General features: G+C 46.5%; 1 protein-coding gene across 4 annotated transcripts; it reads right to left on the bottom strand.

Moving 5' to 3' along the window:
- Nucleotides 1–1,146: 1,146 nt before the first annotated feature.
- On the bottom strand, nucleotides 1,147–25,166 carry MERTK (MER proto-oncogene, tyrosine kinase). 4 transcript variants are annotated; one of them, XM_085313453.1, is made up of 18 exons: nucleotides 24,986–25,166; nucleotides 24,375–24,475; nucleotides 23,933–24,106; nucleotides 20,801–20,887; nucleotides 19,625–19,740; nucleotides 15,716–15,899; nucleotides 15,036–15,187; nucleotides 11,032–11,191; nucleotides 10,389–10,554; nucleotides 8,839–8,924; nucleotides 8,365–8,460; nucleotides 7,950–8,030; nucleotides 7,009–7,101; nucleotides 6,746–6,864; nucleotides 4,956–5,065; nucleotides 4,455–4,614; nucleotides 3,919–4,055; nucleotides 1,147–1,847 (listed from the first exon to the last, which is right to left on the bottom strand). In XM_085313453.1, the coding sequence occupies exons 1-18, from the start codon at nucleotides 25,063–25,065 to the stop codon at nucleotides 1,358–1,360; spliced, it is 2,592 nt and encodes an 863-aa protein (XP_085169579.1). In that variant the 5' UTR covers nucleotides 25,066–25,166; the 3' UTR covers nucleotides 1,147–1,357. The 4 variants fall into 4 exon arrangements, with proteins under 4 accessions (XP_085169579.1, XP_085169581.1, XP_085169582.1 ...); XM_085313455.1 differs by having other exon boundaries at nucleotides 10,389–10,542; XM_085313456.1 differs by having other exon boundaries at nucleotides 10,389–10,509.
- Nucleotides 25,167–27,376: the final 2,210 nt, after the last annotated feature.

Here is a 27,376-nt window from a genome sequence, read left to right as displayed (position 1 = left end):
GGCTGGTCTCTGACTCACCAACTCTCCCTGCAGCAACTATCAGAGCTGGTGCCTCCATCTGAGCTGTGATGCTACGGAGATKGACTGAAATAGGTGGTCTGAGAAAAGGGAATTTTGAAAAGGGGACCTGTGTTCCTGTTTGGGATCTGCCTGCAATTTTTGATTGGGATGTTTCTCAGTATGGGCTGTATATCAGGTTCCCCTACCATTCATGGTGATTCCCATTGAAAAAGCCAACATTTACCATCTCCAGTTCCCGAGGCACCTCAGACAGCACTGTGCAGATAATTTAGCCTTGACTCTCAGTTCTCCACTTCATCTGAGATTCTGTAACTCCCCATTGAACAAAGCATGGACTGGGAACTTTACAGTTTCCAGATGAGCAATCCTCCCTGCTCTGAAATCACACCCTCTCTTTTGACCGCCTTCATGGGAAACCCCGAAGTGTCATTATTTTTCCTTTGAAACTGGAGCAGGTTCTCCAGTTCTGCACTTACAGGAAACAGGTACACTAGGGATAATGAATACTGGAACAGGGAGAAGACAGATACCTAAGGTTGGCTCCCACCCAGATCTGGGTGCAGGCACAGGGTAGTTGTCCACTGACCAGTTTGAACAACAGAAGTGAGAATGTGCCATCAGGGACTGGTCATGCTTGCAAAACCATGTGCTGTTAACTCAAAAAGCCATCTCTCCACTGAGAGCTGCAGAAGCTGAAGAAGTGGCCACAGCTTTAACCGGAAAACACCTCTGCCCAGTCCCAGCTGGTCYGGTGCCCTCCCCTGTCCTGGCATCTCCACGACACTGATGCATCAGGAGCCACCTGTCTGTCCAGGGATGACGCAGCCCTGAGAGCYGTCTCCCACAGGATCCCCGCTCAAGGCACCAGGGGAGGCAGAGCCTAAASCTCCCAAAGTCACCACAAGCCTCTCCTCAGCCAAAGCGCACTCCARAAGGCAGGCTGGACTTTCTCCCATGCCTTCTCCTGGCACAKGGAGACCTGCTAGTATATCTGTTTYCTTTCACACCTCCACACTAGGTAGCTGCTGCCATYGTTCCATCTCCACCACGGCGAGGGAAGAGCGGCTGTCTCTGATGTGTGAGCCCCAAGAGTTTAAGTATCAGAAGCCTTCCAAACACAGAAAAAACAGTTCTAGCATTTAATTACCAACCAAAACCAAAACATCATGACTTCAACCCAGGAAACAGCTCCTGGGAAGGGACATCTTCCAATATGAAAGTAATAATGCAAGAAGAAATAAGACCATTGTTTATTAAAATATAACATCTCTGTCTTTCTCCCTAGAAACTTTCTCACTAGGATGACTTCCATTCCCCTTTTCACAGCCTTCCCATTTCACAGCACTTCAGCATCCTCCATGCAGCTGTCGGTGTGTGGTAGTGCCTGCGTGAGCGAGCTGTCCACAGGCAAGGTGCTCGCCTCGGACCATGCTGGGCCCACAGGGGCTGTTGCATCAGGCAGCAGTGGTACGTAAGCCTCCTCCACCAGGCTGCTGAGCTGCTCCTCACTGGTGCCCTTGAGGACATACCTTGCCCCRCATCGTTCATCGCTGTGGACATCCACGGCCACCAGCGCTGTCTCCGCCTGGGAGCAGCAGAGCTCGGCAATGTCTGCAGGGTCCAAATTAGAGTCTGCTTGGGGGAACCCCGAGTCCTGGGTGGAGTCCAGGCTCTCCTCCAATGGGCCTGTGTTGATGTAGATGACATCCCTGGACTCCATCATGGCAGGCAGGCTTTCCAGCAGCTTCTCTAGATGAACCCTCAGTTGTGAGAATGTCGGTCGGTTGGCCGGGTCAGCTCTCCAGCACGCAGWCATTATTTCATACCTGGGAAGCATGGAGACGAAGCTGGTATCATGCAGGATATTACTAGGTGCTAGGCTATGGGAGGTACGTGTGCTAGTTTCTCTGCTCCTCACAGACAGCTGAGARCTGGTAAAGCCCTGAGCAGCTATGCTTTAAAACAAAGCAAAACCAACTCCTCCTCTTAGGCTGGTCTGTCACCATACACATGCAGCTGCCCAATTACAGGACTGTTTCTGCAGGTGTCCTCTCTCACTAGGGACATCAGGACAAAGTGGAAACTCACAGCACCTCTTTGAAAGCAATTAACTGCTGAATGTGCACCATCTCATCTGCCATCCAGCAGACTGGATCCAATAAAAGGTCTATTTGCTGCTTACTTCAAGGAAAGGCCTTTCAAACACCCCAAGCTCCAGGGCTTGAGTAACATCTCTGGGTATAATTGCTTGCCAGTAGTTCCCCTGGGAAAGTCAAACTTTCCATGTGGTTCACGTAGCAAACATATTACAGCCGTGCAAAGAGAGGGGGAGAGCTGCAGGACATGGCTGCAAACCTCTCCCTGTGGGCCGTGCTGGYACTCACCACGTGCCGTGCCCACCTTGCAGATCTGCCCTGTGCTCTTTGGTAAGGCAGGCAGCTATGAAGGAGAAAGGACCTCAAGCCTATGACAAACACACTCTTTCGTAGGGGACTGCAGGCTTTTGGCTACTGTCTTGAATAGGGACCATTGAAGCMTCGTCGCACAACCCCTACCAACTTTGCTAATTTGACAGTTTTCTGTTTGCASCTCTTGTTCATGGAGCTGCATGGTGGGGTTTAAACATTTTCAGCTGTAACGGTACTTGAGAATAACTCAGGGACTAAAGACAGCTCAGTCAACTTCAAACAAAAGCCCTCTCTGAGATGCTTAGAAACATAGATGTTTTCAGGTTCCTAATGTGGCCTTTTCCCTTCTCCAAGTTTGCTGGTTTTAGGAACAGAATGACTGAGTGCAACTTGCAGGGTAGAGAACAGCATCACCAGCAAAGACCTTTTGGCTAAAATATATACTATCTTTGAAAAAAAGAAAAAAGTCTGATCCCTTCACCACAAATGGCAAACTGCTCCTGTCTTCACAGCCTAGGACCAAGCTAGGTGATCTCTCGYGCTTCCCACCCCACCATGCTGCAAACAGCTCAGCTCAATAGCCTTCTGTGCAAACCCTGCAAACACATTGCTTCCTTTGGAGATTTTCATTGGGATTTCCGTGCAGAAGTTTGCTTGGAACTAAAAAGATGGTTTTCTTTATCTCTAGGTTAAATTCTGCTCTACTCTGAGATTTGGCTCTTATTKGGCTATTTGAAACTGAGAGTATGAAAATTTTTAAAGGTTTTGAACTTTTTCTTTCTGCGATGCTTTCATTTAAAATTTGTCCCAAACTGTTATTCTGCTTAGTTTTCTTCTGAGCATAAACTTGTGGGTTCCTGTAAAATCTCTGCCAGTCAACCCCACAAAGAAAAGAAGGTTAAGTCCTTGTCATTTTAAAAATTCATTCTTTAACAATTTTTGTTTTGAGGACTGTCAGAGAAATCACCAGAGAACCCTTCTAGGGTGAAACGGAAGGTAACTCTCTCTCTGGTACAGGGTTTTCTTATTCTACTTAGAGAGGTTTGCAGCAGCTGGGAATATAGTCATAAGGGAACATTCTTTAATTGCACCACCAGGCACAGGTCTGGGGGCTTTTCAGCCAAATATGGTGCTAAGCCACAAATCCACAACGTGTGTTACTTGTTGTGTCCTTACAAAAAAGGACATTAAGAACTGAGAACTGCAAAGGGAAGAGAATCATAGAATTATAGAATGGTAAGGTTGGAAGGGACCTCTGGAGATCATCTAGTCTACCCTCAGCGTAGCCCATATGGGGATTGAACCCACGAGCTTGGCATTAGCAGCACCATGCTCTAACCAACTGAGCTAAGCCTGCCACACGATGAGTAATGCCCCAGAAAAACAGCCTCGGCCTAGGATAAGCAAAACACAGGTTAATTCCACAACCAGGAGGTGAGCAAGCAGGTTGCACTGCAGTCTAGAGGCAGGAGTAGAGAGAAACACTCACAGCTTATCTAAGCAGTCCTCAGGTTTTTTGAGCCGGTGCCCATGGAAGAGGTACTCATAGATCTCATGGTTCTGCACTCCTGGATACGGCGTCATCCCTCGCGTTGCTATCTCCCACATGGTAACACCAAATGCCCACTGCAAGAACAAAGGGAAAGCATGCTGAAAGGACATTTCCAGGAGGAATGAATGAGTCTTTTCATTGGGAAAGGTCATTTTCTAATGTCCACTGGGCTTTTGCACAATGCTAATAGTTATATTTCCAACCCTGCCTTCCCCGAATTTGGAAATAAGCAGTGGCACAGAATAGCCCAGCAGCCCACTCAGTAAACCTATTCCAGGATATTGGGCAGGCAATGAAAGGTCAGTGCATCTTGTTACTGACACCCTCCTGTTCCTCCGGCTTTTGCATTTATAAGGCACACAAACAAACATAATGAACTGCCACAAATATGAACAACTACACCTAGCAGCCCTCAGAATCAGTCCTCCAACTAAAGACCCCCTCTTTTTGCGTGACCAACCATATTTACCTACCACATCACTCTTGGTGGTGTACACGCGGTCAGCCAGAGACTCTATTGCAATCCACTTCACTGGCATTTTTGCTATTCGGCCCTGACGATAGTAATCACCGCTGTAAATCTTCTTAGACAAACCAAAGTCTGCTACGCACACTGTCATGTCGTCCCGTAACCTGTCAGGCAGAAATAGCATCAGAAAGTCCTGTTGAGGCAAAGCCTGCAAAAAAAGGACTAATGCACAGGTCTCCAACAGGCTAGCCCTTGGAATACATTGTATATGACTGTCTCTTCCTCTCACTGCTTTCTACAGCTTAGAAAATGACAACAAAAAAGTTTGATAAAACAAATTCTGAATTAGAGACCTCAGACTGAATTATTTTTCCATGTCTCTCAAGTTCAATGGAGATCTTATTTAAGGAAAACCAAGTTGAAGGTTCATTCCAACTGGTATAAAACCACAGCRTCTCCACTGTTGTTTGTCTATCCATGATGAAATGGAGGAAAACAAACTCACATGCAATTTCGAGCTGCTAAATCCCTGTGTAGAAAATGACGACTGCTCAAATACTCCATCCCCAGGGCRATATCAACCATGAACTTCAGCAATGTCTGCAGGGACACAAACTGGGATGGGAAGATACTGGTTAGAACATGGAAGTCCTTTGGGAAGGACACAACAGGGCAGGCGACCATCTTAAAAGAATAMCCCTGTTCAGGTCGAGCACTCAGAGGAGTAACAAGGGCTTCAGAGGGCTAAGACTGGAGCACAGACAATGTGCATTGTCCTTCCTTAAAAGAAAGGGATATTTGCCCTTTCTGCAGAAAGACTGACAGTGCACAGGCCATGCTGACTGCTGCAGAACTGCAAGGCACGAGAGTGTTTGGCTTTCCCCAGGCTCTAACAGATGTTGTCTTATCTGAAACACTTCCTTGTTCAGGGCTACTGGCTGAACTCCTATTGGTTTAGCTATTCTTGGAGAATACAAGGAGCCCACAGCGACAGCCACTGTGGACTCTGTCATCCCTGTTGGGTAACAGCCTCAGACCACAGGATTTACTGAATCACAAACCTGCAGGAGTTGCACATGCTGGGACAGTTGTTCTAGAAGTAACAGTAAGCACTGTCTGCCAGGCTGTCCTGCCAGCCAGAAGAGCCTGTCCTGGCAAACCATACACTGCTGTGGTCTGTTTTAACACTGAATACCCATCACACCTCTTTCAGATTATTTGGACATTGCCTGCAGCTAGATGTTTTTCCTCCTTGCATTTCCCTCYGGCAGCCTTAATATCACACATTTTTGGAAAAAGCTCTACAGAAAAGGACCCCTGGATCCTGATGTAGAGCAAGTTGACCATGATTCAGAAGTTCATCTTTGTATCAATAAAACCYAACCTTTTAACAGGCTGCATTAGCAAGTGGGCAGCGAGCAGGTTGAGGGAAGTAATTCTTCACCTTTATTTCACCTTGGTGAGGCCACATCTGGATACTGCTTTGGGGCTCCTCAGTATAAGAAAAACATCAACATTTTGGAGCAAGTTCAGAGGAGACCACCAAGATGGGGCCTAAAGAACATGGTATACAAGGAAAGCCTGAGATAGCTGCGCTTGTTCAGCTTGGAGAAAGGAAGGCAAAAGAGAGGTCTAACTGCTATTTCCAACTACATGATGGGGAGTTACAGAGAAGACAGTGTTAAACACTGCTCAGAGGTGCACAGTGGAARAATGAAGGACAATTGACACAAGGTGGAACAAGGGAAATTTTGTTTAGGTATTAAGAAAAAATATTTACCCGTGAAGGTGGTCAAACATTGGAACAGGAGCCYAGAGAGGCTGTGGAGTCTACATCCTTGGAGATATTCAAAACTTGACTAGACTAGACAATCCCTGAGCAACTTGATCTACCTTCGAAACTGGCCTTTTCTGAGCAAGAGGTTGGACCAGAAAACTCTAGATGTCCCCTCTGAGCTAAATTTTCCTAGTATTATGTGGTTGTGGGTACCAAGTTCTCCCTGTATCTGAAAGGCTTCAGCTTCTCAGCTGAAACAGACAACAGAAATAGTTCAGTCTTGGTGAACTCTGGAACGAGAATCCTGAGAAGGCTTTTGTGAGAGACAGATTCCACCATCATCATCTGACAAAGGCAGGAAGCAAGACCACAAACCAAAAATAAATAAATAAATAAATAAAAATAAAAATAAAAAGGCAGGTTTTGCCTATTATCCCCAAAAGAAACACAGAAACACAGTCCCACCTCCCACCTCGCTCCTCCCAGTCACAGGGCTCTCTGCTCCCTGCATTCATTACCTGGGGGGCCATCTCCAGCCGTGAGCGAAGCAGGAAGCTGTGCAGRTCGCCGTATTTCATGAATGGGAGAATCACCATGGGTTTGGGGACCTGTTGAGAGCTCAGCTCGATGCACACACCTGGAAAAAACAGTTTTCAGAGCCCTGTGGGCAAAGGCACCACCTCCCACAGATAAAYGAGACCTAAGCACTCCCCACTCTGGGTCTGTAGCCCAAAACCAGGAAACCCATCTCAGCTAGAAGGTAGGGAGCAATAGTCTGTACCTAGGAGCTTGATGACATTGGGATGGTCGAAATCCTTCATACACGCTGCTTCACTGAGGAACTCTTCTATCTCCCGTTGGGAAAAGTTATCCACTGGAAAGCACAGGAAAGGAGGAGGTTTAAAACACAGAGAGCTTTAACAACCTGAGTCATTGCTGTCCTCACTCTTTGCTCCAGCACATCTCCCATGTAGAACTAGAGGGAAGGGACCACCAGGATGGCAGAGACAGACTAGGGTGGACCTCACTCCAGTGGTCTGCACCAGCATCGGGTTTATTTAATATGTAGAAGCAGGGAGCAGCCCTGTCCCATTCAGGCAGCAGCACCAAGCTCAGGGTGTAGAGGGGCTGTGGTATGAAGAAAAGGTTAGATTTGATTAGAGACCCCTAAAAAGCCAGGAGTCTCTCATCTAGCAGGAGATGAGTCCTGTCACTTCCCAACACTTCAAGRGAACCTTGGCCAAAAGACATGAGCTTCCTTTCCCAGCAAAACTTTGGTCRGAAACAAGCAAAGACATCAGCCTTCACCACCACCTGGAAAAGGACATGTGACAACCCACACATTTCTCCCCAAATACCCAGCATGCTTTCTCCTCTGCTGCTCAGCATCTACTCAGCATCTGCTCAGAACACCTGCCTTGGTTTGGTCTCTCTCTGGCTGACACCAAGAACTGGTGGTGGAAGAACAGGGAGGATGCAGTGAGAGAGACAGCAACRTTGACCCAGTGATCCCACTAAGCCATGAGAGTCCAGAGGTCTGAATCACACAGGGAAGGAAAAGAAGAATGGTGGGTGGTGTGGGAGCTTAGAGCAAGGCTCTCATATGGTTTTGACTGACTCCATTAAGTGCTGCATGGCCCAGGGTAAAAGAGCACCAGATAGGGAACTCTGGCACCCACCGGAACAAACAATATTAAGYGTTCCAAGGCCAGGGCAACTTACGCTTCATGGTCTTCACAGCCACCTTCTGCATGGTGCCTTCGGGYTGACTGAGACGTCCCTCCATCACTGACCCAAACTCCCCTGTAGCACGGGAAAGAAGCAAACATTTTACCCACACCCCAGAGCACCACCTATTAGGACATCATTATATCCTCAAAGATCTGACAGGCTGTAAGATAGAGACCTCATCCCCCAAAGGCTACCTGGAGAAGGTTTGTCTCATCAATGGCAGAATGAGGACACAAACCCAGGGGTCCTAATTCTCAGCCTAGCACTTGGGCATCTTGACTCACCTCCCCTGGGTCTGAAGTTGGAGAATGACACAGGAAAGAGTACATGGAAGCAACAGTTACACTCCATAMTACATCAGCTCAGCCTCAAGTCCATCCCCAGCCCTGGCACCACCATCACTTACCTTCTCCCAGGATCTTCCCCAGGCTGAGGGCATTTCTGTCAATGACAACATCCTGCAGCTTCTGCTGGAGCTCGTTGCTGATGCCCAGGCTGCCCACTGTAAGAGAAGGGAGCAGGAGCTCAGCTTACCTCCAACAGAGACTGTAGCCATGGGATAACCATTTGCAATGAGCCTCTGACTAAACACACCAGAGTGCTGCATGGTACGAACAGGGGAAGATGGGAAAGGGCCAGGGCTTCATAGTTTTGCTACAGCCAAGCTTCCGCTGATGCCCATAGGCTGTCCAGCCAGAGATGGAGCATAAAGGTTTCATGGCTGACCGGGCAAGAAAGCCCAGCTTGGCAGACACAGTAGAAGCTGAAAGAATCAGCCCTATACCTGGATACACACATTTACTGCTGGTTTGTTCTGTTGACTCTGCTGAGATATCCTCTATTGCCTCCTTGGCAGTAGAGAGGAACAAAAAATACTTACATGTAACTTCAACAGCTCTGCGACAGTAGGACTTCTTAGCCGTGTAGTTCACTGCCAGCTCTGAATCATTTCTGCTGAAAGCATTCCTAGCGGGACGGAAACAGAACATGCTGGACCACATATGGCTTTTTCTCTTCTATTCAAGGAAGACAGTGCTGCAGCTGCAGGGGTGGGTGACTATACTGTTACCAATGAAAGAAACAGTAAAGAAGGAAATACATGTTTGCCCTAATCTCTTTCATTTCCCTCTTACTCSATCAGTGCCATTGCTTACAATGTCTGATCAAAACAGCCACTTGATAAACATGGCTGATCTATAAAWGAGTTAGTCACAGAGGTATTTTGGGGAGGAAACGGGATACTCATTTCCCAATCACACAGCAGTCTGCACTGGTAGGAATGTCATGCTCAGACCAATCACTTCCTAAAGCAATCTGTTTGCTTGTGTGATACATAACTCCAATGTTTCAAGGCTCAGTGTTAGCACATGGGGCCATCGCGACTTTAGCCAAAAAGAAATCAAAGGGAGCCCTACAGTACAGCCCTGAAATGGCTGTGCGCATGTTGCTGGAAGATGCTGTGCAACATCTCTGATGTGAGACCATGTGGAGTTGCAGCTCTGGAGAAGAAAAACACAATGGTTGTTCAAGATACTTCAAGGAAAAAGCATTGGAAGGAGAGAGAGATTTCCATAATGTTACACAAGTTAGAAAAGGGATCCTGAAAAAAAAAAAAGAGTTTCCAAAGTGGGATCAGGGGTGATGCTTTGGGAGATCAAAGTAGGTGTGAYTCCTTATCCAGCTCAGTATACTACCTTATTGAAATGATGCTCTTACAAAGGGATTAATTAAATTTCCATTTGTGATTGGATATCAAAATGATACTGATTATAAGAAAAGCTACGAACACCACAATTGTTTCCCACAAACAATGGCACAGGGCAGATGAATGCCACTTAGAAAGTCACAAGGGGAGGAAGCAGTGTTGGCTTACTATAGTAGAAAACAGTCCTTTATCTACATTATTAAAAACACTGCTAAGTAATGCAGTCCAGCAGGCAGTCTCTCTGGCCTGGAGAARGCTGAAAACTGGAACAAGCGTGCCACTAGATGGACTGAGGATCATCACGCTCAGGCATTGGTTCAGAAAAGGTTTGTGTTTGAAGAGGCAGGAGGAGGGTTTCTTGAGGCCACAAGGCATAGGATATTATACATCTTTGCTCTCTCATCACTGTGTCAAAATGTCAAGAGCACTCCTCCTATACCAAGTTGCACAAGTCTACTTCCCTTTAGAAATAGGAATAGTGAGTGAAAGGTGAACTGCTGGGCTAAGGAAGGAAGGGAAGTACCATGCAATAAAACCATACTCATTCCCTCACCACCAGCACACACAATGCTATCTGYGGGAATGACACTGGTCCAGGAGGCAGAAGCCTTCTCCCTTTGTGCAGTGTTAGATGCAAGCAAAACGTCCCTGTCTGGCCTTGCCCCAGCTGCTTGTGACCTGCTCAGCTTAGTGCACAACCACAGACTGTTTTCCCTTTGGCTTACCCGTACTTTGTTTCCATGCATCTTTTCTGGATGACCACAGACAAGCAGAGGATGAGTCCAACAGAAACCGTCCCACAGATAAAGCCCAGGGCTATGATAAAGGAGTCTGCATTCCTGGAGGCTGCAGTCGAAGAGGGGACTGAGGTTATTAACCCTGAGAAAACATCTCATAACAGAGACAGAGAGAGAGAGTCAGTCTGCAGTGCCCTGGGAACCAGGGAGGACTTCTCAGCGGCTGACATCAAACCCAATAAAACTCAGAGAGTTATAAGGGAGATGAAGGCAGGGGGAAAATAGCCTATGAACAGCATGCATCAATAAGTGGGTTTATCTTAGCAATGCTAAGCGGTACGGGGAGAGCAAGTCTCTTCTGGCTGCAGTTTTTTCTGGCTATCAAAGCATGCTTAAGATCCCATATTCTTTGTGCTCTATCCAGATAGCTTAGTCCAAGGCAAGAGCATCCAAATGGGAACATGGGGATGCCATATGGAGCGAGCAGGGCAGCAGTGGGGGATTCTGATCAGATGGACATAACCAAACCAGTGGGCAAACAGAAGGCGAGCCACGTGCCTTCACACCTCACTGGCTAGATCCCTCCCTCCTCCTGTAATCACGCTGCACATGCAAGATATAGGCATCTCACCACCACCACTGGCAGGGACGAAGATTTCTGCTGGGCTGCTGAAAGGCCCCACTCCTCCCTTGGAGATGGCGGCCACACGCACAGAGCATGTGGCATTTGTGGTCTCCACGGGCACGATGGCCAYGCTGGTGTTCTGCTGGGCTTCAGAGGAGACATTCTGCTGGAAAAGGAAAAGGAAGAAAAGCCTGTGTTGAGGGAGAGAGCAGCCTACCAGCCAAGGGCACAACAGGAGTGAAACCCTGAGATTTATTGAGAGTTGTTCCCTTAGCAAGGTTTTACAAGACTTTGCTTTCAAAAGCCCAGAGGAAATACAGCAGCAGCAAGCTATTTATAGAGAATAATAGCCCTTCGAGAACCAAATGGGATTTGGGAAGGAGCTGAGCAGTGTTTCCCGTTTAACCCTCCAGCTGCTATTGCTCTTTGCTTGTCACAGCAGTGGGATGGATAGCTTTAGCTAGAAAAGAGGCAAGAAGGCAACACTTGAGAAGTGGTCTTGCAGGGAAGAAGGAAAGGCATTGAGGGCTGAAATGCCTCTCTTTTCCTAACTCCCTCCCTTCTGCAGGATGTCACCTCCATTCCCTGAAAATACATATCTCCCATAAAAACTTGGATGTCAATCTTCATTTTTAGAGCAAGAATTAAAGCTCCTTTCCTGACTGAGACTGTGAACCAGATTTACAGAAGCTGGCACAGAAGACGCCACGACGCTGTAGCTCTGTCCCTCTTTGGACCACGTGGTGTGTCTTATATAACATGGGGGATTTGACGCACAGGGAGAGCCAGCTCCGTCCGGAGACAGTGTGTGCTCTGTGCTTCTGCTGGCAGAGCGCCATCCTCCGCAGTGCTGGTGTTTTGCCTGGTACGGTAGGGGAGTGCAAAAGGAAAGCACCAGCAAAACACAGCCAGAACTGGTAATGCGCGTGTTGGCCCACAGCCTTCGTTGTCACAACTAGTAAAAGTGTTCGGCTTGCTCAGCTGAGACTTACAAGCTTGCAAGCCTCGAAAGCAGTAGAGCTTGGATGCTCGCTGGCAGCCGGAATCTGTCTCCTCCACTCATCTGTAAGGTACCTCTGTTGGCATTTAGACACAGCACTCCTGGTCTGATCATTAAAGTGCTGCAAAAAGTAGATCTTGGGGCAGATATTTTCTGACTGTGGTTCTGTGTCAAGCTAATAATATTTCCAGTTTTAGAGTGCATCTCCCTGCTTGGTAACATTGTAGATGTCGCTGTGTTCTGCGGCACAGATTTTTTTCTTTGACWAAAATACAAGCCATTCTTTTCCCTGCAAATTCCCTGTTATTTCCTGATCTTTTTGTGAGTCAGCCAAATAGCTGAGAAAGTGACTGCCTCTGCTCCATGCTGACTCCCATCTGCAAAGCAACTACTCTGTGATGWGCAAAACATCTGGCAGGCTGGTGTGGACAGCAGAGCCTGGCTGTTCCAGGGCCAAGCAAAAACAATAATAGAGGAGAACTGGTGGACAAGGAGGAGGAAATAAGTGTTCGGAGGRAACTAATTTCTGTTTACAGGCATATAAAAGAGCCACAGAAATGGATGTGAAACATGCACAAGCACCAGGCACAGCTCCATACATGCTAATGGAAGAKGTCCTCAGAAACCTGCCTGTGTGGATACATGCGCTGCTGGCTCAGCTCCTATCCTCATTTTCCCACCCTTTCCCAATAGCTTTGCTTTCATGGTATCCTTAGGTGGAAATGCAGATGAGACCATTTCCCCACTGCTACTGTAAAAAATGCACCAGGATCCTTTAATATCTCACACAGCTCTGCTATGTCATTTGAGGACAGAGCTAYAGAGATATCAAACAGATCATGGAGAGCACCTTAGGAGGGCAATGTCTGCAATGCAGCCAATGGGGTGAGTAAAAAGGGACTGCAGATGAGACCCCCTTCCCACCCAGGCTGCCTCTTTAGGCCATCTGATGACTCCCCTGCTGAGGTTACAGGCCACAGGGTATCAGACTTCCAGCCTCAGCAAAGTGCAGGTGGTGGGAGAGATGACTGGTGCCTCATGGGTCACTATTGCTGGTATAGMGCTATCTATCGAGATGTGGGACAACAGGCTTTTGTGTGGGATACACAGCCTGTAGACAGCTGAATCTTGCAAAAAATCACTGTCCCCATGTTTATATTCACTGTCACTCAGCAGTGACAGCAATTCTAGCAGCACAAAACTGCCAAATCTAAAGATTTTTATGAATCTTGTAATAGTTGAGGAAATTCTTCAAGTCCCAACTTCAGGTGCCTTGGGTCATACAATAATTGCTGGTTTAATAATAAAATAAACCAAATTTTCAGTTTTTAAATCCTTTTTTGAGTGGTTGTAGAGAAAAACAGGCCTGCAGGTGGCCCTGCCGACACAGAAATAAAGAATCTCATAGTATTTATTGTGTGGGATTTGTAAACTGTTTATCTTTTTGGGAGGAGTCTGAGAAGGATATGTGTTATTTGCTGTACTTGTGCCGTCTGGTGCCATAGCACAGGAAGGACAAAAGAAGTAGGGAATATCTGCCATTTCATATTTAGCCTGTCCAGAGACTTTCTTTTTGAGAGAAAAGAGCTTCATTTGACAGAAGGCACCTTGCTTTTGAGCTTCAATCTGTCTGTCCATCTGCTCCAGAAGAAGATCAAAGGCAGCCTAGCAAGATGCTTTTGAGCATCCAGCATCACAGTAAGGTTAGCTAACTCACAGGTGCTCTGGAGATAGGTTACAGCACAGGCATAAAGCCATTCCTGTGTTTCTTAATCTTCTAATGGACTTCATAAAAAGAAGTGTTGGTCCCTGCCCTTGGCTGTCTGTATGCTGAAATCACTACCYGCATTTTTGCTCTTCCATAAAACCCATAAGCTGATGAAATGAATCAGCAATTAACACAACTGCAACCTCTTCTCTGCAAAGAGTCAAGGCCCTCCAGAGGAAATCTTCCTTTCACCCCTACCTTTCATCTGAATCTAATCCTCACCAGAAGTTTTTTTTTAAGCCTTCTGAAAGCCAGCATTAATGAGAACAGCTATCTGACCTGGGCTCTATGCAGAAACTTCACTGCATAACTGACTTTAAAAAAAGCAAAAATATACAATCTCCCAGAGCTCAGAGGGCAAGTCTTGTTTTTTACTTATTGCTTGTGAGACAACAAATGTGTCAGCATTTTTTTTTTTATGATAGTCACAAGACCATAATATTGTTTCCTTGACTTCATCATGCTGGATCTATACATGCTCTTTTTTAGAAACACAAAAGGAGAACAGAAAATGCAATATCTTACAAAAAAAGAATGTGAGTCACTCCTTCCACACAGAATATAGGCCTTCAGTGCTTTCAGCTTGGGACAGAGGATGACCAAACCGTAGTGCTGAAGCAATGACTGGATATGTGTGCATGATGTTGCTGAGTGTCCTGAGGTCTCCATTCCMAAGGCTCTCCAACCACATGTAGAGCCTGGCTGGGAAGCTGCATTGCCCATCTCTTGGGCTGTTTTGCCCAATACCTATGATGATCTAGGACTTTACTGACAGGACTATAATGTGAGGCAGGAGAATGACTCAAATCCCAGTGAACAAATTCTTGCAAATGCCTTATGATTAATTCTATTGATAAAAGTGCCATGGGATGCTACCAAGCCCAGACACTCACTCCAAAGACAATACCAAAGATTTTCAACACAAGGAAGAGCATCTCGCTTCTATTTTATAGAAAGCAGGTTCTGATCAGCTGCAAGGAGCCATGGTGGGCAAACATCTTGTCTTCTTTAAGCAGAACTCCTTCTTCCTAACATTAATTGTATGACCTACGCCCACCATAAATATATGTCAGAGAGACCATTTGTATCAAAGACGTTTTGATGAGAGCACAAGACAACAAGACAAACAGGCTCCGAAAGAACATAGGGAAGCACCAAGATCAAAACAGGCTTCACTGCTTGATCCCTACTGGGATTTTTGCTATGCTTTAGTCACTCTTTCCCATTCCCCTAGTGACTTACCAATCCCTTGGAGTCCTGGCACCCGTACCAGACATGATAGCCCTGCAGTTCCCCATGCATCTTCCCTAGGGGTGGTTTCACCCATCGGATTTCCAGGGARGAGGTGGATTCATTGAACAATACTGTGACATTCAGTGGTGGAGTGGTTGGAGCTGCAGAAATCAAAGAGAAAGAAGGTGAAGGGAGCAAGGTAGAGGTGTCTAGCCCTTGTGGATATCATAGTCTGACTGCAAACAATTCTTGCAGATCAAGATCTGCTGTCTAATGAAGGCCCRCTCCCAGGCAGATCCCCTGCTCCTACATCCCTGTGATTCCCAGTAGCTATGCCTTCCCCCTCAGCAGCCTGGCTGTTGTATTCAGCTTGTTGCTCTCTCTCTGCAGGGTTCCTAAGGACAGGATCAAGGAACAGAATAAGAAAGACTCCCTAGAGGGCTTGTGCTGCCATTAGGAAAAGCCATAGTTCAACCAGAAAGTACACAGTATTTCCTATAGCTTTTAATATTTCCAGCAGGTGACCGCTTGTGGGTAAATTTCCTTCTCCAGTCAACAGAATAAAGATGTCCCAGCTTGTAAGTACTCACAACTCTAGACTAGCATCTCATCCAGGCAGCCTTGCACAAAACACAGCTGCATGACTTAGGCAGGGAAGCCCTTTTCAATATTAGCTACTCATTTCCTACCTCCTTCAGTAGTACTGGCTGTTATCCAGGGGCTGAACTCTGACCAGCCAACTTCGTTTTTGCAGGAAACACTAATGTTATAGTCCTCCATGGGCCACAGGTGCTGGATGTGATACACATGGGGAGGCACTGAGGTGCTGAAGAGCAGAAGTGAGACATTGCTTTGTGGAACAACTTCTCTGACCTTAATTGAAAAAAAAAAAAAAAAAAAAAGCAGTCCACAACAGGGATTAGTCAGCAACAACCTGCAGAAATGAGACGCACTGCAGGAATTTCACATCTGTAAACAGGATCCAGAGCTCTGCCTCTCTCGCTCTTTCATCAAAACAACACCAGGGCCTTGTTCTTGGATGCTGTCTCATCTCTACTGAGTGCAAAACCAATAGCAGGCCATTCACAGAGCCTAAGGCTAGGTCTCAAACACGGAGAGAAGAAACAGTTGCAGCAGGCACAAGACAGAGGCGTGTAGAACTGTGACTACTGTGGAAAGGGGAGTGATGAATTGCCCTTTCTTGTGCCATAAGAAGCAAAAGGAGTGCACAATAAAATTACCAGGTAGCAAGTTTCAGACAAACAAAATCAAGTCCTTTTTCATACAACACATCATTATACTACAGAATTCATTGTCAACAGATGTTGCAGAAGCCAAGAGTATAAACTGATTCAAAAGAGAGTTAGACAAATTCAGGGAGGACTGAGCTGCCAAGGCTGTTAAAGGTCTAGATGCAACCTGTGACTCTTCAAAGTCCTAAAGGCACTCGCCCCACAGTCCCTTTCTCACTGTATTAGCACTACTTTCTCTCAAGAAACATTCTAGAAAAACTAATCACAGACCTCATTAAACTCTATCATTAAATTTAGCAGCATGAATGAATTCAATGTATTAAAAACAAATCACACTTTTTACACAAAGAAAACCTCCTCACTCCAAGTAGCAGGGCTGAAGAGCTTCCCTGAAATGCTGGGCTGTAAGTGCCCATGTGACAGCATGCATCACCCACGCATCTCTCCAGAAAGTGCCCCAGCATGCGCTGGGACCTGCCGTAAGGCACATCAGCAAAGTCTTGGGAACAAAACAAATACCATGAGAGCAGTCTGGGCCAAGGCAGTGGGAGGAAAGTGAAAAGAGCAAAAATGAGGGACACTAGTGTGAGTAAGGCAATGAACTTGAAAGACAACCCAATCTGGGATGAAATATCCTTGAAAAGACAGCCTTTCTCCCAGCTCTAGGCAGTTTTGTCTCATCTCACCTGTGTTTTAGCATGAATCACAAGTACAAAGCTACACAGTCCTCCCAAAAGCCTTTGAACATGGTTTGAGGGTGGCGGGCAGCCTGTTTTTGTGACTGAGGAATAAGACTACCCACTGGGCAGCCTGGGCCATACAAGACAAACTCAGCATTGACATTGTCAGTATTTTCTAGCAAAAAGTTAAAGAGAATTGCCTTCAGCCTCATAAAGCAGATAGGAACAAGGCTAAGAAGGTCACAAAGCTAGGGTAAAATACTCTGATGAGGGGACGAGCAACACAAACAGCTTCTGAAAATACCACTAAGACTGGCCATTCTTCTGAGCCAGCTGAGTTATCTCTATCCTAAACTTGTCTTTCCAGAAACAGTCTATTAGATCAATGTATTAAAAGAAAAAAAATAGGCTTTTTACAAACTTAATCAGCTGAAACTTGCTATGTATGATTATAACAGCTTCTATTTTAATCACCCATATGTTCAGAAATGAGTTACTTGGTGGGTGGGTCACATTACCCAAACTAGGGGGGATATCAAAGGGGACAGGAGAAAAAAGGCTTAGTCACAGCTATGTTTTTGCCATAAATATGCCTTGTTTTCCAATTTGAAAGGCTACTTCCTAACGACAGACTGTGAACATTAAGTCATAGGAAATTCTTTGGCCCTCCACCCCGCTTCCTGAGCTCTAGTAGGAACGTAGCTGTAGATACTGCACTAAGATTAGCACTAGTACTTTTCTTCTCTGTAAGTCCTTTCACTTTTACCTGGCCTCACACATTGCATCCCTCCTGAGGAGGGAGAGGAAATGTAACATAGAAATGGGGAAGATTCCTGAGAGTAAAAGGGAGGAAACACAGTCTGTCTTGCTAGTTCTTTTCACTGTGCAGTCCTTTGCTCATCAGTAGGTGCTAACAGAGCTCTGACTCATGGGAGGGTATCAGATGGTAATAGGAGGGTATTGGACCAGGCTTGAACCCTGATCTCAGTTGTCGTCATCATCCAGATCCCAAAGCTTGTTCTCTTCCAGCCAGTAAAATTTCACACAACATTTTTAAAGCAGATAACTGTTTATGCCCCGAAAGAGATGCAACTTTTGAGATAAGTACCTAAGTGGATTGCTCTGACACTAAGGTTAATAAATACAAAGGGTTTGTAAATGCTGAAACTTTAATTAAGTCACAATAGGCTGCATTTATATTATGTAGAATTTTTCCTGGCCAGTGGCTACTCTTCATCCTAGAATAGACTGTGTTATCTGAACTGAAGTTCAAATTAAGCAAATAAAAAAACACATCCACAAGAGAGCAAGCAATGGGCTTGAACTATGAAACTCAACATCAAAGAGAGGGAGCAGGTGGAAACTACTTGCAGGACTGTCTGCATACAGATGGCATCCACTGACATGTCCAGGAGACAGACCCCTCAGCTCCTCCTAAGCGCTTGCAATATGTCAGGAATGGAAGTTGAGATGAGCCCCGATCTCCAAACCCCACTAGGAAGGTCATTTGGTTGGGAAGTGTTTAATCAGTGAGATAAAAGTAAGGACAAGCATGTGCTAGTAAACTCAAGACTTTCAAAATCTCCCAAAGAGCTTCTTGGACCAGTGCTGGGCATTTCTCTAGGAGGAGATATGACAATCTGACTATCTCACCCAAAGAGAGAGATTTAAAACTCCATCTAAGAAGTTCCCTTCTTTCTCCTTGATTGTCTGTTTTGTAGATGTCTAAAAAGGGATAGCATGAACTTTTGCCTTAATGATTCACAGTTTGAGGACCAGGACTYGTATCCTGATCACTCTGCCCACTCAAACAGCCAGCTGTGCAGTGGCACCCAGCACAGCCCAGTTTATGGCTCTGCTCCTCCTGTCYCATCCTTGCAATGACCAGGTAGCTGAGCAGCACCTCCGCACTGCAGAGAAAACCGGCCTGTGCCATCACAATCCACCACCTCCCTTGAATTACTCTTTTCCTCATGTCAAAACCTCTCTGCCAGTATGTCACCCAGCTCTGCTCATGTGGCTATGCCAAAGATAAATTCTGTGGGGAAGTTGTAAGCCAAGGAAATGACTGTTACCCTGGAACTGGATAGCACAGCTGGCTAAAAGTGCAAAAGTTTGTGGTTTCCTCCTACACACTTCACAGGCACAAACCCATGTGGGCTCTTCCCAACGGGGGACTCTGCTGTTCCCACTGCCCCTTGTTTCTGCTCCACTCAACCACATTGCTCCTGGGACAAAATCCTGCTTCACAACTTCTCTTGTTGGCTTCTCTGTGAGATCCCTCTTGCAGAGTCTTTGCCCTTGCAGCAGGCACAGCAAAGCTGCTGTTTTCTAAGCAGACAGCACCAGGTCCACAGTTGGTCTTCAGCAGCTTCTTCAAAGCTTCCTGCCCAACTCAACAGTGCTCCAGCTGCCCCAGATCCAAACCTCTAGGGACTCTGCTCACTGTTGAGCTTGCACCACTTACCTTACGTAACCACAAATCCACTGGCTACCCAGATGGCAGGGTCCAGGCAGAACAGTTCTTATTTCAGTCAATGTGCCCAAACTAATGGCCTAGTAAAATCTGTGTGGTTCAYACCAAAGACTACCGGAACACTGATTACTACCTGCCCCTGAATCTCCATGTACAAGTGGGTTGTAGGGACAAGGGCCACATGCTTACCTGGACACTGCAGCTGTTTAAAGCAGAGAATGCATCAAAGCCTGGGACCCAGGATATTGCAATGCTGTGGGCTGTTCTGTTCAGGACACGCACACTAGTGGGTGCAGACGGTATTCCTGCAGAGAAAAAACGAGTCCACTCTTCTCTGATACTGCCTAAACATTGCTAGTGTAAAGTGTATCCCGTGGACAGGCATTTGCCCACCATGCCACAAGTGAAGTATGCCAGTTTTGTCCAGAAGCACCATGACACTGAACTCATGGGCCCACATGCTCTTATTTCTGCAAATTTCCAGGCTGCAGAAACTCCAGGCTCCAAGATGGGGATGGAGTTGAATCTGGTCCTTATGCCTTGAGCTGGAGGCCTGTGGGATGCTCAGCCTACCTCAGAGGGAGGCAGTGGGGCTGCATTAGTAAGGGCACATGGGGCATGGGAGGACCTGTGGCCACAGAAAGGCCTGTACAAAAGTACCACAACCTGGATGCCTTGTATAAGCCCATGTAAGCTCATGCCCTTTTACAAACATGGCCTGTCTGGCTTCCCACAGGCAACTCCTGTAGTTTTCAGACTGTAGTGAAATATATGGATTGCCTTGGCTATAGCTGCAATATCAGCATATTATGGATATTTTAGACCAATGGGCAGGTACAAAGAGACATTTTTCAGATCTATTTCAACYGTATTATGTATTTCTAAGCTGAAAACAGCACTCTGGGTTGCTTAGTGCCAATGATATATTTTGGGAACAACTTCCTTACACTGCCAGAGTTGTTCCTTCCCATCAGGAATGTCAAGAATTTCCATCATTTCCCATGGAAAATTATAAGCACAGCCCAGGCTGTGAAGGAAGGAAAAGAGTGATGCAGCCCTTCCGAAACCTCCTCTGAGTTTGACAGTTCTACTTTCACATGTGCTTTTTGGTGCTTCCTCCCATGGCTGCAACACTAGAGCTATGCTTGCCCAAATGACGGAACTGCATTGGGTGACCATGCTCTAACATGCATCCTGTTTTGATTTTTAAATGTAGGTTTCAAATGGGGAAAAATAAATATGGAAATCCTAAAAATACACCTGTCTSCTAATGTAAGAATGATTACTGGGAAGGGTGGAGACAAGAACAGCTCCTGCTGTACATCTGTACTGAATAGGTAAGGCTATTGACACGTTCCTGCTTACCTTTCACATTGACCTGCCCTGGGTTTGACGCCGTCAGCCCTTTACTGTTGTGAGCCTCACAGCTGAACAGTGCTGTCTCGTTAAGACCTGCAGTGGGAAAAACAAGGATCTGCTTGCTGTACTGTCCAAAACACCCAAATCACATCAACCCTCCACCTGCTGTTCACAGAAAACTCTTACGGCTTCCTTTGTTTTATGGCTACTTTCTTCTTTCTCAGTAACACAAAAGACCTCTCTTTTCGCACTAACCACTTCCTTCATCCCTTCTGCAGCACAGTGGCCAAGGGTGACCCCCAACAAGCCAATTCACCCATCTTCCACACCACAAGCTTGTGAGCATGGTCGGTGTGAGATCTGGCAGAACGGATAGGACTGTGTGTTTTTATGGATGCCTTGCACAACCTCCTGAGTAAGCACTTGCTTCATATTCAAAAAGGGAAAGGCAGAAAGCAGAAGAGCCCACCACCATAGCTTGAACCAGATGACTTAACACTTTTTGAAGATTGCTCAAATCTCCCTGCTGATAAGACTGCTTTCGGCGTCACTGGAAATACCCAAGTACAGACTCCTGCTCATTATCCCTAGAGTGTTAGCAGGGCCTGTGTGAGATGACCCCAACAAGCCACAGGGCTCAGGATTTTGGTCTCGTGCAAAAGGCTCTTCTGCGAATGCAAAGCTGTTCTTCCAGGGCACACCTGCAGGGGTACCTGGGAGCATTCCCCTGCCACCTTCCCCAAGAGAAGTTCAAACTGTGTGCAACATTCATAGAAGTTTTAATTCAGCTCAGCAATCCTCAAAGATCTGCACTGAAGTGCACAAACCCAGCCATATGCCTCTGCAGCTCATTTAGCCAGGCATACAGCAGTTATCTGGAAGGTTGGCTGCAAAGAGGGAGGGTGTAACTGTCACTGGATGAAAAGGGGGAAAGGAGACGATATAGCAGCCTGTTCCATTATACCAGCACACTTCATTGCTGTTTGCRATGTCCAGGTCTTGGTTTTACAGCCTTTTCCTCTCTAGTGGAAAGAATACAGTCTTGCAGTTGTAGAACTAGAATGAACCCATTCATTGTGGACCGACCCAAGCCCAGAGAGAAATCAAGGCTATCKGGACACCAGCTGTAGTAGCACCTGGTCACAATCCTGTAGCAACACCCTGTTATTAGGGGGATCAAAAACAACCTTATCTGTGTTGATTTTGGTGAAATGCCTTCTTGTTACTGCAAYATGTAAGGATTTGCTGTAGTGTCCTGGACATGCCGAGCCTTCACTCAAAAAAAGCAGCAGTTCCTCGAAGTTCAACAAGACTCCTGGACCAGGAGGGAGACTGTTCAAGTGACCTGACCTAACATTTGCCTACCRGATGCCAGAAAATCCAAGCAGAGTCACTTCTTCTGACTTTCACTGCCTTTTAAAGATCTTTGGATGTTGAGACAAGTCAGTTATAGTCTAGCTGCTTATCAGCTAGCAGCCTTCTTCTGAGAGCAAATCAAGAAATCCTCTTTTCTGCATCTGCAGCAAAATCACATGAGTTTTTATGCTACAATGGAGGACTTTTCTCCCTGTGGTCCACCATGCTGGCCTGCAGACATGATACAGGGGCCTACACCAAGCCTCCTAGAGACAAAAGAGCAYATAACCAGTAAAATAGCCCATAATAGCTGCAAGGTACTGGGTGGCTTGGCCACAAACTACAAGAAAAATCTGCTTGTTGYGTAGGACAGAGTTTGCAGGCCCTTCTTCTGCAGAGGAAATTTCTACAGCCAGAGGCAGCTGCATAGGCATTGTTGCTCCCAGATCATCCCTGACAGRGCAGTCCCCAGGGCTGCCAAATAAGCAGCACAGATGGCTGCTGGGCAGAACCATGCTCTCAGTGGTAAGGATGGAGAGTTGCAAGAGCTGGATGTGGCCCCAGTGCTAAGCAATTTAGCAACAGGGAGGTAGCTCAGAGAGACTGGCACAATTGGTCAATCAGTGGCTGCAAGGGAGACAGATTGAACATCTGCAGGCTGGAGCTTAATTTTGCAAACTGGTATCTCTGCAAACTCAACTGGACTGCTGAGCCCTGCTRTATACAATTTGACATTCATATTTTGTGCCAAACCTCTTGGGAAACTTACCTATGCTGAGCTGGTTTTATCTTCCTGGTAGGAGGAATCTATCAGAAAACTGCCAACACACACTGCCATGTTCTACCCACAATAGTAAGGATATAGGAGAGAAGGKTTTTTTTATTTATTTATTAGACTAACTGCTGTGCCCTAGAAAACATGGATGAGTCTTTGGGCTAAGAGTCCTTCACTAAAATAAGATGAGTTAAAATAGAGTAACTGAGGTTGTAAGAGACCTCTGGAGGTCACTAGTCCAAACCCCCACTCAATGCAGAGACATCTCTGAAGTTAAATCCAACTCCTAAGTTAGGTCAGATTTCTCATGGTCCAGTCAAGTGGTGAATATCTCCAAGGATGGAGATCCCACAGTCTCTCTGGGTCCCTGCTGGTGGGGAAAAGCCTTCATGGGGTGAAAGTGATCACAGCCGGGGCAGGGAAGGAGCTCCCACAAGAGACTGGGCTCTTCTGTCCTTTGCATCCTCCTGATGCATTCCTTTCGCTGCCTGAGATTCTGGGAGCACATGCTATGTGAACTGCAGGGCTGTAAACTAAACTCCTGACAATAGCATCTAGGTCTTCAAAGAGATGCTCAAATGCCACGCTACAGATGCAGCAAAGGTGTCCAGCACCCACACCAATGCTGTGCGAGTTCATTGAATGTGCTTTTTATCCTGTGCCTCCATGACACTATGTTGCCCATTTTGCCTGAAAGGTCTTGCTTCTGCCCGCCTTGAACAGGTCTGCCATAGGCCACCACAGTCCTGCAACACTGACTCAGTGCTTGGTGACACAAGATTACAGCCTTCCAGCCAAGCATCAGCAATGGATGGTGCCAAACAAAAATAAAATAGATTGCAACAATCTTATGATGGTGAATGGGAACACAYCATCTGCCTAATAGGGAGATGTAAAGCCAAGAGGACAGGCTGTAAGGCTAGGCTGCTCAAGACACATTCCTACCATTCCCTTCCTGAAGGCCATGCACAGGCCTCCCCAGCATGCAAAGATACTGCCAGGCTTACCTGGTACAGTCAGGACTGACGGGGATATGTRAGGCTTTGCATTGACTTGGATGTTGTTCCGAAACCAGTAGATTTCCACAGGGTCTGGTGGGCCCACAGCTTGACATGTGAGGTTGAAAGGGCTGTTCTTCGTGACATTCAACTTCTCAGGCTGACGAATGAAGTGTGGGAGCCCTGTCCAGACACAAGCAGAGAAGCAAGAGATTCAGGAATTACAGCATCATGCATGTGGGCAATGTCTGTAACAACAGCCCTCAAACTGTCCTGCTTGAAGCTGTCCCCAGGTCTGGCAATAAACCCCTTCCCATCTAATACTTAAAATTGCTGGTGGACGGCCAGCAGCTCTCAGCTCTGAGGTCACAGCTCCTAGGACTGCCCCTCAGACAGATCTCAGCAAATCTCACACCATCAACACTTTTGGCTTCGTTCTCTTCCAGCTCACCTTCTAGCTGCATGAAGATTGGATCTGATGCAATCTCTACATTGGAGATGTTGAGTTTGCAGACATAGGAGCCATTATCTGAGCGCTGGGCAGCACGGATGCTACAAGAGAGAACAGAGACCATATAAGGGCTTTTACAGGGAGACTTGTCCTGCAAACAGCTTCCACAGAAGGACACAGTAATACTGTCAAGCTGGAGGTGGGCTTGAATCAGTATCAGCTACCCCATAACACACTTCTAACAAAAGCTGGGTTTCCAAAACAAGGCTTTGAGGACTAGGGGCGGCCAGAATGAAGATTATCTTCGCTCCTGGCTGCTCGGGTTGGCATAGCCTTTAACTGCAAATGGGGAGAATGGGCAGAAGTCAGTCAACGAGGTACAGCAGTTTGCTTTCCTCATTGTTCATTGAGGATAGTGCCTAAGAAGAGTTGAGCTCTGGATATTTAGTGAYAGCAAACTTCAGTCCTCCCCCCACTCCAAACCATAATCCAAGTCCCAGCCTCCTAATTTTGCTACCTACCTGCCCTCCAGCCTCTCCCCATGAGCCAACACTCAGGGGGCTAGAGGAGCCCCTCCTCCCCATCTGCACAAGAAGGACTGCACTGGTTACCTGAAGGTGGAGGTCATTGCTACTTCCTCCTCATCGGAGATCTCGAAGTGGCTGGTGGCGATGCGGTCCAGTGTGTGCATTTCGCTCCCATCCTTCCACAAGGAAATGCCAGGGGTGTCTGGCCTGACCAGCCAATGAGGTACTTTAATGGAGCAATTGAACGTGACGTCTTTGTGCTCATTAATCACAATGTGTCCAACTGTGGGGTTAAATTTAATCTGTCCTAGAGAGGTGGCTGAAGGCTCTTCTCGGGTCTGCTTTGTGCTCTGGTGAGGCCAATGACTAATGGGAGTGATGCCTCTCTTAGCATGGTGGGACTCTGCTGACAGTGCTCCTGCTAATAGCGATAGATATAGCCTCAGGCCTTGATTCCTATGARCATCATCTGCAAAAAAAGACCCCAGTTTTGTTACCACCACCCAGTAACACTCCTAGAAGTTCCCCCTTCAAAGCCCAATTGCATCAATTAATAATTAAAGGTTGTTTGTTTACAGATGAAACTGTAAATTCAGAACCTCTAAGAGCCCCAAGGAGGTAACATGAAGCTGGGGGCTGTCTCAAGCCTGGATGTATAAGAAAYATCTCCAAAAATCTCTTGAAACAAACCAGAGGGCCTGAGCTAAGGGAATTGCTCAGGCTTACACTTCTCTTTGGCAGGGGAAAGGTAGGAGYTGGAGGTAGCTCTTTCTGCTGAATCACGCCCCAGGACTGGAATATAAAAGGATCCCCAAGCAGGAGGAATTTGGGACACACTGCTTCTGTAAATCCTTTTCRGGGCCCTCATCTCAGACACTTTCAGCTGACTACCTGCCATTGCTACATGCACAAGTGGTGTGAAGAACCACAGCAGCACTTCTGTTCGCACCCAGCACTTCCCCAGCTGCCCATGCTGCAACTTGCCCGTGCTGCCCTCCAACCGAGTCTTCCACAGCCAGACAGCAAAAACAGAGGCAGATGTTTTGGAAGGAAAAGGAAGGTACAGCCGTAGCAACAGCACAGGAGCAGGATTYGAGTTTGGCCATCTCTAGCCAGCTTCAACCCAGACCTGTTTTCACTGGACTCACCACACTTGACATAGGCAACCTGGACCTCAGCTGTCCAGAYGTGTGATGGCCAAAACGAGACGGACTGCAACCTCTGTGGTCAAAGGGCGGGATGAGAAAAGGCATTCAGCTGACCTTCGCAGGATTTCAGGGGCAGTTTAAGGCATCTGCTTGGCCAGCCTTTTCTTTCTGATCAACCACCGGGGGCCACAGGGGTGGTGTAAGCTGATCCCRCTCAATTTGGTTCAATTAACATGACAAAAATGAAGGGGGAAAGGGCCTCAGGCAGAGTCCCAGARGGGGATCTGTTTTTAGGCAATTTGCAGGCAGGACAGGGTGAGTAGAGCAGTTACAGCAGCAGTGTTTGGAGCAGGAGGAAGAAGGCAGCTTGTAAAAAAAAGGTAAATGCACAGAGCAAAGAAAGCATTTTGGGGTATTTTGCCTGCTCTACACAGCTGGTAGCTGCTTTGTAACACAGAGACACTCCGGGAGTCAATCACAAAGGCGTTTCTGCAAACTGCCTTCACTGAGTTGCTTTCAGAGTGAAAATAACTGTGGAGTTATGAAGAAAGGCCTCCAAACGGTGTGTAGGAGCCGGGTGCTATTTAGCGTTGTTTTCCTAGTGCCGCATTCCACTCTGCAGACTATTTTTTTCCAGACATTTTTCCCAAGGGAAGATTATTTACCAGATCTTTCGAAGGGCTTCATTCCCCCACCTACAAATTACTTAACATGCAGTCCTCCAACTGCATTTTCCTCCTCCCTCCCAGCACTCCCCACACCAGCCATGAGCGAGATGAAAAGTAGCTCCATATAAAGCAATTCCTCCAAAACAAAACTTTCAAGGGAAGAGATCTAAAGAATATGCCACAAGTAGATGCTTTTACTAGATCGCTTCCAAGCTTCTTGAGGTTTTCCCAGGTAAACAAAAATCCCCAGCAGATAGGTAAATCTACCTTGCTGCTTTCAACAAACAAACTCTTTGTGCCATACAGGAATTTTATCTAAATTAATCTGCCACTTCCAAAAAAGCTACTTACAATTTTTAAAAAAAGAGTAATGCAGGTAAAAAACACGGTCTTTTTACTCAACCAGAGGTCAGTGGAGTTTATTTCGAGGCAAGTATTAGTCTCGAAACATCAAACAACTCCAAGATTTTAAAGCTACGTCATTACTATTGTGAGTAATGGAGCATGAGTCTAGTGTACTTTACGGAGAGCCAAGAAACACAACCTAATTTTGAGGCTGGATATATTCCTTTACTAAATTGCTCRCTATTTTTAACTCTTGAGAAGTGACATTGCTAAACAGAAGTTTGAGAAAAGTTTTAAACTTTGCCTAGCCTGGT

This window comes from Rhea americana, unplaced genomic scaffold, assembly GCF_003343005.1.
Source record: "Rhea americana isolate MKP2758 unplaced genomic scaffold, rheAme1 scaffold_386, whole genome shotgun sequence".
Lineage (NCBI taxonomy): Eukaryota > Metazoa > Chordata > Aves > Rheiformes > Rheidae > Rhea > Rhea americana.
Note: the sequence above shows the minus strand (reverse complement) of the source record. Positions and strands in the feature narration are given on the sequence as shown.